Genomic DNA, 12,914 nt, shown 5'->3' with positions numbered 1-12,914 from the left:
GTTGGTATTGGAGCTGTTATTTTCTCAAATCCAAAACGAAGAAGAACATGTCATAGAATACTTCAGTAAGAAACTTACCAAAGCAGAACGGAACTACTGTGTAACGAGGAAAGAGCTACTGGCAATAGTAAAATCAGTGGATCACTTTTACAAGTACTTGTACGGACAGGAATTTTTGATAAGGACTGACCATGCGGCACTCAAGTGGCTCCTCGGAATGAAACAACCGGAAGGACAAGTAGCAAGATGGCTTGAAAAACTCCAGCAGTATAATTTCAACATCAAGCATCGACCCGGAAAGCTGCATAATAACGCAGATGCTCTATCAAGAAGACCTTGCGCCGAAGAATGCAAACATTGCCAGAAAGCGGAACAACGTGAAGGAGTTGTGTCCATCAGAATGGTTCAGCTGAAGACCGATGATGAATGGAGTCCCGATGAAATTAGGAAGGATCAACTTGAAGACAGCGACATAGGCCCATTGTTGTTGAGAAAGGAACAAAGCGAGCCAAGACCAACATGGCAAGAAATCTGTAGCAAAGGCCTGACGTTCAAAGCACTTTGGGCTCAGTGGGACTCGCTTGTGGTAGAAGGCGGCTTGCTAAAAAGAGCTTGGGAGAGTGCCGATGGAAAAGAGATAAGGAAGCAGCTGGTAGTTCCCAGAGGAAGAGTCGGCAACGTACTGGAGGAAATGCACAATGGAAAGACTGGTGCTCATTTGAGAGTAAATAAGACTTTGGACAAAATCCGGCAACGCTTTTACTGGGTGAACTAAAGGTGAAATACCTGAAATCATGGTGTCGACAACTGGTGTCCCGGGGAATTATGAAGCAGTACAACGTAGGACTGCCATTCTAACGTTTGACCATAGACGTCGCTGGGCCTTTTCCTGAGACCAACAGAGGCAACAAGTATGTTGTGTATTGTTGTTGCTATGGATTACTTGCAAATGGCCTGAGGCGTTTGCAATTCCAAATCAAGAAGCCAGCACAGTCGCTGATATTCTCTTCTAGGCATTAGGAAGACCCGAACAACGCCCTTCATCCTCAGTCGGATGGACTGGTCGAGACATTTAATAAGACCATAGAGCAACATCTCTCAAAGGTTGTTGATCAAAATTTGCTTGCCAAAAAAAGAATCCGTTCTTCTTGGAAAGATAGTATTGAAAGGATGATATAGTCAATAAGTGATAATACCTTTGTATTAGCTTAAGTTTGCTATGCCTAGTGCTTGAACGGGATATGTATCAATCAACAACAAATCTATAAATTATTGTTACGATGCATTTTTTCATAGTGACATAAAACACCTAATTAGATAATGTGTTTGATTTTCAAACATCTTATAACATCAATTTTGTGAAATGTCACTGCAACCGTGATACTTGGGAACTAAAACTGTTTGATCCAAAAGGAATAAGGAAAGTTATCAGATATGGTCTCCAAATAAACCATTTCCAACAAAAAAGTTTAATTAATTGCCATTGTGACATTAGGTAATTTGCTTATTTCAATTTAACTGCATGAGTTTGCCTCAAAACATCTTTTTCTCTGTTTGAATCAGCTGTACTTTTGGTTGTTGATTTTTTCATACCTAAAAAGAGCTAATTTTAAGTCAAAAGTATTGTATACTCAACAATCCTTACCTTCAGATTCAGAACCTTTTTCAAAAAACTGAACATGGTTAACGTAGTTGTTCAATCGATTTTCCAAACTGATTTTACTGCATAAATCCAAATTGCCATCCAAAACTCTGCGTTCCAGCAGTTTTTTATTTTTCTCACTCTTACGCCAATCACTCAACGACTTAGACACCGGGCGTTTCCTTAACAGGTATAGTGAATCCACATGCTTCAACTTACTATAAAGCAACGATTTGTTAGATTGTTTGGGGAAGGTTATAGATTCTAATGACGAGAACGGTTTATGAGACTTGAAGGACCATGAATCTGAATCGTCATTGCTATTAAAGGCTCGTTCCCAAAATAGTTTCTTTGATTGAACCAATTTGTCGCCACTGTTTTTCGTTAATTGATTTCTCTGATTTATGTGGTCTTTGGTATTTTTTGGAGTCTGAAATGAAGAGTCTAGTGTATAGCCTGACTTCAAGTGTGCAATTGGAGATGAAACTGCTTGCAAATGTTCCTAAAAGAAATAGTTTTATTATAATTGTGTACTTATTGCCCTCACAAGAAAAAGTCTTATAAATCACAAAACAAATATAGTAAAAAATGTCAGCAAAATAATCAATATAAGTTTAAGATTGATATAAACTTACTATCTGCCACAAAACATGTAATTTTAGAAAATATTTTCAGTTTTTGTCAGTCGACATTCAAATTCTAGAATTCCGCGAGGAATAGAAACAAAAATTTAACTTTTCAAGAAGTAAACGGCGTAAAGGGCCTTAAGGCCTACTCGTCGGACTTTTTTAGGGTCCCCCCGCATTATTACTACTACTACTAAGATGTTTTGCGTAAATCAAAAATTCCAAAGGAATTCCAGGGATATTCAGGTGGAGGTGCAACTTGTCAGAGGAACAGGAAGATCGTAAACTGAAGGACATAAAAGGACAAATCAAAGACTAGTTAAATTTTGTGATAAATGAAATAAAGGGCAAAATAGAAAACCGGATTGAATCCTTGGAGAAAAAGGTAACCCATTACCTTATCCTCCAAAGATTCCTAGATGACCATTGAAGAAGTTACGGGAAGAATAGGAGGAATGGAAGAAACTGTCCAGAACTTACAAAAAAAAGTGGAAAAGTTGCAAGAAAAGTCACTGAAACCAACAATACTTGCCATCTCAAATGCTTGTTCGAATAATATTAAGCCTCCAGTTTGTAATGATAAGACCTTCTGGCAAAATTACAGAAAACAGTTTGAGGTCGCCGCGGAGGCGAACAACTGGACATCGAGTGGCTTCACTCCCTGGAGCTTTTGCAGACCTTAGATGAAAGCCATTACAAAAAGTATGACGACTTGATCCAGCACTTAGAAACGAGGTTTGGAAACAAGCACTTGGAACAAGTTTACGAGGCACAGTTGTCAGCAGAAGCCAGAAAAGCCAAGAAACCTTGCAGCAGTACGAGGCTGACATTGTCCGTTTAGTTTATCTGGCTTACTCAACTGCATCCCAGGACATAAAAGGCGTAAAAGATCGTGATACTGAGTAAGCTTTAAGACAAGCCTACGCTTTGGAGTTTGAGGCAAGTGTCACGAGGACATGCACAAGTGCGCCAAGTAAGATGCCAAACAATAAGTAAAGAGACAAAACAATCGTAGTGAACAAACGCATCCATTTTCACGTTCTTTTGAATGCTGGAACTGTGAAGAGAAAGGGTACATTCCACCTCAATGAAGAACCAGGAAAGATGAGAAAAGAGAAGGCAAAACTATGAAAATTATCAAAGGAAGCCGCCTGCAGGATTCTTGCAATGTTGGAACTGCGGCGAAGAAGGACATAAGCAACATCAGTGCTCCAAACCAAAAGGGATGGTGAATTATGGAAGAGAAAGCCTAGCCAATGTTCATCAGAAGCAAAAGCTGACTGAAAATCATCATTCACCTACAGTTACTAAGATAGCTCGTCTTCAGCAGAACAATACCAGCTTCGTAGTGAATGGCAAGGTTTGCGGAAGGAATTGTCAAAAAGTTGTTGACACTGGAACTGGTTTCACCATAGTAAGACCAGACATAGTGATGCCGGACCAAAGTTTATATTGAAAACAGCCGGAGGAGATACCATACCTGTATTGGGAATCCATGAAGCTAAGATCAAGTTTGGGCAGCATGAATTCAATCATTTGGTTCTCATAACCGATAATGTACTGATGAGTCTCTGGATCTTATCAAGCAACATGAATTCCATTTGGACCAGGAAAATAGCGTCATCAAGACTAATAAAGACGAGTTTAGTGTCAAGATGGTCGAACAGATAACAAGAAAGGTTACATTGCAAGAAAACTTGCCCAGAGCCATGGAGGCAAGACCTTCTCAGGAAGACTGCAAGCGCCATGCAGAAGAGTGGTTTTAAAAAGTAAAGCAGTCCGGACAGAGAAAATATTGGATACACATCCTCGTCAAGAGATTGACTTAAGAGCACTTGTTGAAAAGAACTCTGAACGACTTGGAGGAAAGAACAAGTTTGGAAGAAGTTCCAAACAGGTGACCTGGGCTGGTTACATACACCTGTTTGGAACGAAGGAAAATTGGCCAGGTTGCAGAAGATGGGACCATACAACGTTGAGAAGCAAATAAGAAATGGAGGCCAAAGAATACGGCAAGACCACCACGTGTAAGAATTAAGGTCGTACCACCCGAAGCTGGTCCAAGTGTTCAGTCAATTTTAGAAGGGGAGTGTTAGGTAATGGACTTTACAGTGTTACGAAATGAACTTTTAAGTGTGTTTTTGCTTAAGTGATTTTATTTTTGCTTAATATTAATACCATTTTGGGCCGGAAATAAAAGCTTCTAAACTGGGCTATGGGTGAGTTACCACACCAAAATTTTCCAGATCAGCTAGATGAACGCAAATTGTATAGATAGCACAAAACAAACTCACTTGATACCGCTCGAGATTTTGAAATTAACCAGATATGAAAATTATTGGTAATTTTAATGCTTTCCTCCATAAATAAATTTAAGTAAAAGCTGAGCCGCACTGTATTTTTTTTAGCTTAGAAAATCATCATTTAGAATCAAACAGTTCGCTTAATCCACCTACCTGTATATTTCCCGTCGATTTCTGTTTACCAAAGTCTTCTGGATCAATATGCTTTCTACATACCGGGGAAGCGCTACAAAATTCAATTGGGTGGCTGTTACAAAATACAGGCGATGCTCTAGTAATTTTGCATGGAATTCTAAAGCAACTATTCGCAAACTTTTGAAAGGATGAATAGCTTTCGTCCGTGAAAAAGAAGTTGCAATTCTTCAGATTTGATTTAAGTTCCGACAAAGCTTTTTCTTCTGTATTAGTGGTAGTGATTAATTGTCGGTTGTTTAACATGCTTAAATTCTTTAAATATTTGCTGATTTTCAATGGTTTTTCTGTGCTCAATAGGTACTTGCTTTCTGGTTCACTGTTATTCATCCTGTTGCTTTTAGCATCATATGCTATAGATTCTTTTGAAGCTTTTTGTGTATTTACTCCAAAGGTGTCTTCACTGTGAAACTCATTAACGCTTTTTTTAGAAGATGCTACTGTGTAATTCATGACATTTACATAAAACGGACTTCCTACTACAATTTCATTGTTGGAGCTAATGATAATCTCATGAATTCCACCAAATTTACTAACGTAGACTATACGTAACCTGTCTTTCTCTACATCCACTTTTAGGGAAATGCTGGCAGGGGACTTTTTGAAAAAATCATTCTTTGTAAATTCGTTAGCCAGATAGTCTAACACGTTTGTTTTGTAGTGTGACAAATGAGGTCCACGAATTTCAATTTGAAGGTTAAAGAACTGGATTTTGTTGTATTTGGAGTAAATGAAAAATTCTGCTTCTTTAGATTGCTCTGCGGTGTATAAGCCCATTCCTTTTGCCACAAATTTCGAACCGACAGTTTTCAAAAATATCTTTTCCTTTTCCATGGCATTTATGGATTTGTATATCAGTATTAGATATTTGAGTAATCTTCCTTCAAGACGCGATGTCAGGTGAGTAGAAAAATCTTCTTCACTAAAAATCTGACAGGATTTTTCAGCATTACTGAACAATGTTATTTATACATACCGGAGCAATTCCTAGATATTTATGAACTACTTCTTGTGCATGCATCGGAGGGCTCATCCAGTGTCTGTAGGGGTTCGAACAAGCCCCTGGTATTGCAGAATTGATTAAAGTGCAAAATAGGGAACCGTCTTTCCAAAAATCACCTATTCCGCCTAATAAAGTAAATCACCTTACATGATAATTAACTTTTCAACGAAACACATTACCAGAAAGTGTGAATGACTTTGATGACCATTTTTGCGGAAGCCGTCTTCTGGCCCAATTTACCACAGTCCTTTTTCGACCAATCTTGGGACAGCAAACTGAAAAATGTTAACTTAACTAGATGCCTATTACCTTTATAACATCAAGCTTATGAAGAAACTTACCTGGAAGATGAACACCATCCACTGGTATTAAAAATCTGGTAAAAATTTCTGTACGCAACAAGACTGTCATAAATCCAAGGAGTGGCAATAATAAAAACCCTAGCATTGCGGTCATTTCACAGTCATCATCAGGAATGCTTCCGTTGCTTTTGTAACCTAAAAATTTACGCAATTACACAATAAAATTATGATAAGAATGCACTTTATGGGGATCTTCAAAACCACAGTAAATAAGAAGTACCCAGTAAATGGTCTAAAGTATTTTTGACGTTTTTTGATATACCCTTGTAAATCGGCTCAAGAGGCAATAAGCGTTTGGTTGGATGATAAATTGACTTAATGCACTATCTTTGTCTGGCTAGTGTGTTAGGATGAACTGAAAATCCTTCACTATAAGTAACAACAAAACGATGTACATGTACAGCATCCAATACTGATTCCATTGGGCTGTCATGTCATGTAAGATCGGTTAGTTGGTGATGTAGAAAGGCGCATCGACGATGATGCGCTTAACCTTGTTTTGGAATCTCTGAAGAATAGCACTGGCAGAACTCCATAGTTAAATTCCATAAGTCCAGGCTTGAAAATGGATTTGTACAACAATATTTTGCTGTCCAGAGATAGCTTTGATCTGCCAATACACATTTCTCAATTTATGTCCAAGTTGTTTGCGTTTTGTAGAAGTCAGTCAAAAGTATCGTCAGCATATGTTGCTACAGAAGTTTTTCTTTTTGTTGGTAGGACTGCTGATGTGGCCAACTAAGAATGCGAGGTATTGTAGTTAGGACAGCAAAAATGATACATGTTAAAAACAAAAGTTTTATTGAGTAATATAGCCATAAGGAATATATCTAAAATAATTTAACGATTCCAAACAGAAATCTTTGGAAAAAATCAAATTTTTAGTATTTTTTTAAAATTTTGAAAATACCATCACATGATCTCAGATCTTAAAAAAGTAAAATAGGAACATGTAAACCGTTTTGCTCTATCTTCAACCGTTCGCCTGCTACAGTCTTCCAAGTAGTGAAAAATCCAATCTTTAATAGTCAATATCTCGACAGTATTTAGAGAAAAACTGATTGGAGTAAAAACTTCTTAGGTTAATCAAGAGAATCAAGAAATTCCATTAGTTACCAGGGTTGTCAGACAAAAATTTGTTGTTGCCACTGATTTTATGTAGATGTAGAACGCTGGAATCACGAAAATATTTTAGATGTATTCCTTATAGCCATATTACTTCATAGAATTTTTGTTTCAAACAGGTATCAATCTTGGTTTCCGAGATACAGAACCTCGAACATTCTTGGTTGGCCACCCTGTACAGGGTGCTGCATTTTCGATGGTTTTACGGGGTATAGAGAAAACGGTAATAGATAGAAAAAAAGTAGCATACGTGTTCCGATCTCATTTTCTGAGCTGAGATGACTGGCGAAGAGTGGGCTGCGCAAACTTCTTTTGTTTCAAAGATACGGGGGGTTTTTGAAAATTGGTCATTTTGGAACATCCTCTGTATTTCATTTGCTATTAAAGTTATCAAAAAAGGAAAAACGGTTTCCGGTAGAAGTTTTGACGTAGAATCCAATGGCGTAGCCAGTTTTTTTCTATTACGTTTAGTTTCTGACATATGACACTAAGTTATATTTTTTTAAATGGAACACCCTATATATTTTTAGTTCATTTAATTCTGTTTATTTTTACCTTTTCAACGGTGTATTACAACATATAAGTTTGTAGAGGTTAATCCTGTTATTTTAAAAAAAGGACCTTTGCTAAGCTAAAAAATAACCAATATCTAAAATACCAAACAAAATCGGAAATCGTATAAGCTAACACAACAGGAAATTAAATATTTTTAATAAATCTTATTAAAAATCTAAGTTACAAACAGTTCTACCGTCACTTTAATAAGAAAAGTGGCCATTTCTATTTTCTACTATTTTTAAGGTAGAAGTTAAAAAAACTGTTTATAAACGACATGTAACATGTTAATATGAATATAGCCAAATTTGTTTTCGACTGTGGGTATTTTTATACATATTATTTAGCACTTTTTTATTAAGGAAACGCTTTTTTTCTAATTACGAAGATTAACGTTTACAAACTTATATGTTTTAATACACCGTTGAAATAGTAAAAATCAACAGAATTAAATGACCTAAAAATATATAGGGTGTTCCATTAAAAAAAATATAACTTAGTGTCATATGTCAGAAACTAAACGTAATAGAAAAAAACTGACTACGCCATTGGATTCTACGTCAAAACTTCTACCGGAAACCGTTTTTCCTTTTTTGATAACTTTAATAGCAAATGAAATACAGAGGAGGTTCCAAAATGACCAATTTTCAAAAACCCCCCGTATCTTTGAAACGAAAGAAGTTTGCGCAGCCCACTCTTCGCCAATCATCTCAGCTCAGAAAATGAGATCGGAACACGTATGCTACTTTTTTTCTATCTATTACCGTTTTCTCTGTACCCCGTAAAACCATCGAAAATGCAGCACCCTGTACATTGGGTAAAGTATCTGACCAAGTATGCTACCTTGTTTGTTTGATTGGCAAACCAGGGGGGCAGCGCTCCTGAAGCGTATATGCCTCCTATATGGGTCCGTCACGTCCCGGTTGTTGGGAGCTACAGCAGTCCAGTCGACTTTAAAAAGCCAACTAGTCTGCTAGGTCTTAGCTCCTTGATTGCCCTGGGCGTCATTATTGACTGTTCCTGGAATTTTGTCCGCGAATGGGTAAAGGCTGCACCGTATCGTCTCATGCTGTCCAGTCGCAGTATTCAGGCAGAGACCGGTTCATGGTGGTTGCCGCAAGGGGCTATCCTCAGCGAGGAGTACTCCCCCCTCTGCTGTGGAGCCTTGTAGTGGACGAACTACTATGGAATCTGAACGTTGCTGGCCTGTATGCACAGGTATATGCAGACGACATAGCTATTCTTTATAACGAAACCAGAGACAGGCATTGCGGCGCTACTATAGCTAGGGCTCTGCGAATGGTCGATAACTGGTGCGACCTAGTCGGGTTCAACCCGAAAAGAGCCAACCCAGCAAACGCCCAGCTTATGCTCTTCAGCAAAAAGCGTGACCAAGGAACACGACCAGAAAACTGCAGTCAATTGATTAAGTAACTGGGTATCTTCCTGGACGCTAAATGGTTATGGAGGGAGCACATATCCTGTAAAATCAGGAAAGCTTCGTTCGCACTGTGGACTTGCAGGAGGGCTTGCGGCGGCACCTGGGGCCTTCAACCGAAGGTTGTCTACTGGCTCTACTGCGCCATGGTCAGACCTATACTAACATATGGGGCCCTTGTAAGGTGGCCATGTGTGGAAAGCAGTGACGTGCGCACAAAATTAGATAGGTTACAAAAGCTCGCGAGCACTACGATAACTGGAGGCATGAGAGCCAGAGGAACTGAGAACAGGAGAACTGCCCCCCACGAGAGCAATTGAAGTGCTGCTCAACTTCGTGCCTTTGGACCTTCACATAAAAATGAAAGCCATAAAGGCAGCATATAGGCTGCGTACTATGGACCAATTACAAGTTCTCAAGGTTGTAATCCGGGGGACGTCCGCGATTGATCCAACTGGGTCAGGGATGGATCCAGCAAAGGGGGGCTGACCGGTGTAGGTGTCTACGCCGCGACAGGCCAAACAGCAAAGCACGTTGCCTTCGGTACATACGCTACTGTATTCCAGGCTGAGGTGTTTGCGATCCTGCATTGTGGGCTAGAACTACTATAGAGCCCGCGACAAGAGGACATAATTAAGACTTGTTCTGACAGCCGAGCTGCCATCATGGCAATCAGTGCTGAGGTAGTGCACTCCAAACTGCTTCTGGAGTGCAAAACAACCTTGGAAAAGCTGGCCCAAATGAACGACATACGTCTTGTGTCGGTTCCGGGACATGCTGCTATTCCGGGAAATGAAGAGGCGGATCGACTGGTAAAACTGGGCAGAAAGTGTCTGTTGGTCCAGAGCCAACTGTGGAGATCGCCAATAGCAAGGTAATCCAGACGCTAAAATCTTTAGCTCAGCAGCTGTTTCAAGACCGCTTGGACTCCGCCAGCTGAGTCGTCATCAGTACTTGATGGGTATCACCGAGGATCCTCCTTGTCGATGTTGAAGAAGAGTCGGAAGTTCGCTACCTTGAGGAACTCCTGAGTAAATAGGGTGCTGTTTGGTGTATGAGTTGCCTTGCTTAACTAAGAAATGTTTATTTGCTAAATATGAATTGAGCAATTGATGATGATGATGCTTCAAGCTCAATATTTTAATAGAAAATATCTCGAAAATCGTTGATTTTTCGTTGACAGTTACTGGGTATACCTTTTTTGGCTAGAAGATATTAGGAAACAGATATTCGGGTTCCAGTTGTCACCAGAAATAAATTAGGTCGAATTTAAAGCGAGTTATTTGCTGTAGATGGCGACCTCTACGTGATGACTTAAAACTGCGTTGATATGCAAATTTTCTGTCTTCAAATACCCACAAATACATAATTTTACCAAAAATCTCGTCGTGAGTTGTTTAAAAAAAACATTTTTCAAAAATAATGGTTTTCTCTGTTTCCGTTGACATTTCGTCTAAGGTAAGTTGTGCTAAAACGAATTATTTTGGTCCCATAATTCCGCTATTAAATTATTTACCATTACTTAATTAAGTCAATACCAGGAACTTTCTCTATATTGATTTCACTTAGAATAGTTTGCTTGATGTCTGTGATTTTGAATTTTTATTGTGGGGCAAATCAAGTTGAGTACCTACTCGACTGAGTGGGCAAACTCAAGCGATCTTCTATTTCTTTTTCCTCATCTGCAAGTAGGTCTGATGGAAATGGTTTAAAAACATTTTTTAAGTCTTTGGCGTATCGTAAAATTTAAATTTTTTTAAAAATTTTGAAAGTACCATTATAAGATAGATCTTAAAAAAGTAAGAGAGCAGATGTTAACCGTTTTGCTCTATCTTCAACCGTTCGCTTGTTACAGCCTTCCAAATAGTAAAAATTCCAATGTTTAATAGTCAATATATCGAAAACACATTAATTGAATTTTCAAAACGTACTCACCAAAAAGGTTACACCAATCACCAAGCACCATCTCCCTATTCATAATAACTGCACTTTATAAAGACACATAATTCACACTATTCCTGTCAGAAAAATGTTTGTTAGCATTAAAAACACCTTTCCCTACAATTAATTAATTCATACACAAATTGTTGTTTCTATATGAAAACTGATACGGCTTTACACTAGAAACGCTACCAAGTGCGTCCAACGTTCTTATGGCTTCAGCAGCGAGTTTAAACAGCATAAAAGGCTTTCTTTTGCATTTGCAACTTCTGGTTCGTTAATTTACTTTTACCAGGGGTATCGTATATGTAATCTACGATCAGATATAAAGTGCGAAGATTTCACGTTTCTGATAGAAAATTGTTACTAATTTTGGTTTTCATGTCATAATATAGGCAAATAAGTAGCCTTTTATGTTTTTTTTTCATATATTTTATTCATATTAATGCATTTAGGGCTATGCTATAACACAAAACTAACAGGCAAATTTACAACAACTTTCATGTCAATAACCGCTATTTTACTTACACATATTGCTTTAAAGAACCTTTCAATTCGAGAGCGTGATACTTGTGCTTCACTCTAATTAGTCCTATTTGTTATGATAATTGTAGTGTAAGTAAAATAATTTACATTGTAACGATGTTTAATGCAGATATAAAAGTAGGTTGCTTTATTAGAAAAACCAGCAAATCGTGTTATTAACTTAAATTATTAAATATGCTGACTGTCCCATGTTTAAATAATGATTTACAAATATTAGAGAGAATGCTATTAAAGGAATTTCCTTCTGAAGTGACTATAATTTAAGAAATAACGTCAGTTTTGCAGACAAGGCAGTAAAACCCTTGTGGTTTACTATTCAATTAATTTCCGATCCCGATGCGGGTTGCAGAATTCGGGACGACTATATCATGGTGTTATGAGGCGGAGTCTCCGCCCGTCTCCCTTACCAACGCATGTCGAGCTTATTTTATACCCGATGGATTGGCTCACGTAGCCCGCTTCCTCTTTCTGACTGTAACCTTTTATTATTTTATTATATTGTCATCTCCGAATATCTTCTTTAATTTAATGAATTTATACTTTTAAATAATAAGTCCATTTTTTAATTAACTGATTTTCCATTCGTGACAATAGCTTGATAGTCTTCCGATATGTTATCGAAGTCACCCATTAATTAAGATTTTAAGAATCTTTCAACTGATTATCAACTTTCATTGTAGCAACTATTCCATTCGCCATTGCAACTTGCGCTTTAAATTTTCAGTTTTGCATCAGTCACACACATACTCGGCATGTATCAGCAAACATGCACTTGAATCATTTAAGTGAAAAGGAAAAGTGTCAAGTTTTTTAAAATTTCTAAAATAGACAAAACTATGTTCAAATATCTCTGTGCATGACAATATACGTTTACAAACGCAGTACATGAATTTCGTTCCTTTGGGTTGATTGGAGGAAATGAAGAGGTCGATGCTTGTATCATCTCTCAGAGATAAAATTAGGAATGAAGAGATTTGTAAACGGGCGTTAAGGACGTAGTGGAAAAACTTGCGGAACTGAAATGGCAATGGGCGGGTCACATCGCAAGACAGAAGGATAGGAGATGGACAACCCAGGGAGATAAAAAGGAGTGTCGGTAGAGCCTCCTTGCGAAGGATAGACGACATTAATCAGATTCTGGTAATCGATGGTATCAGGTGGCTCAGAACAGATCTGGGAAG

General features: G+C 38.1%; 1 protein-coding gene across 2 annotated transcripts; it reads right to left on the bottom strand.

Annotated features, from left to right (window-relative positions):
* Positions 1 to 1,453: 1,453 nt before the first annotated feature.
* Positions 1,454 to 11,406, bottom strand: LOC145730005 (uncharacterized). Of its 2 annotated transcripts, XM_081981028.1 has the most exons (8): positions 11,326 to 11,383; positions 11,182 to 11,264; positions 6,108 to 6,263; positions 5,946 to 6,041; positions 5,740 to 5,891; positions 4,725 to 5,693; positions 1,646 to 2,144; positions 1,454 to 1,593 (listed from the first exon to the last, which is right to left on the bottom strand). In XM_081981028.1, exons 2-8 carry the CDS (start codon positions 11,222 to 11,224, stop codon positions 1,505 to 1,507), a joined length of 2,004 nt encoding a protein of 667 aa, XP_081837154.1. In that variant the 5' UTR covers positions 11,225 to 11,264; positions 11,326 to 11,383; the 3' UTR covers positions 1,454 to 1,504. The 2 variants fall into 2 exon arrangements, with proteins under 2 accessions (XP_081837154.1, XP_081837155.1); XM_081981029.1 differs by having other exon boundaries at positions 5,740 to 5,882; positions 11,182 to 11,406.
* Between the last annotated feature and the right edge of the window lie 1,508 nt (positions 11,407 to 12,914).

Source organism: Ips typographus, linkage group LG5 (assembly GCF_016097725.1).
Source record: "Ips typographus isolate SLU linkage group LG5, UJ_Ityp_2.0, whole genome shotgun sequence".
Lineage (NCBI taxonomy): Eukaryota > Metazoa > Arthropoda > Insecta > Coleoptera > Curculionidae > Ips > Ips typographus.
The sequence above is the reverse complement of the archived record's forward strand: the minus strand, read 5'-3'. Positions and strand labels throughout refer to the sequence as shown.

What these genes read in the sequence shown, in the direction of transcription:
- LOC145730005 (XM_081981028.1), bottom strand. Translation starts at nt 11,224, where the DNA reads ATGAATAGGGAGATGGTGCTTGGTGATTGGTGTAACCTTTTTG. An exon ending in GGATGGTGTTCATCTTCCAG is followed by an intron (nt 6,042 to 6,107) that starts GTAAGTTTCTTC and finishes AACATTTTTCAG; the next exon opens with TTTGCTGTCCCAAGATTGGT. An exon ending in AATATCTAGGAATTGCTCCG is followed by an intron (nt 5,694 to 5,739) that starts GTATGTATAAAT and finishes AAATCCTGTCAG; the next exon opens with ATTTTTAGTGAAGAAGATTT.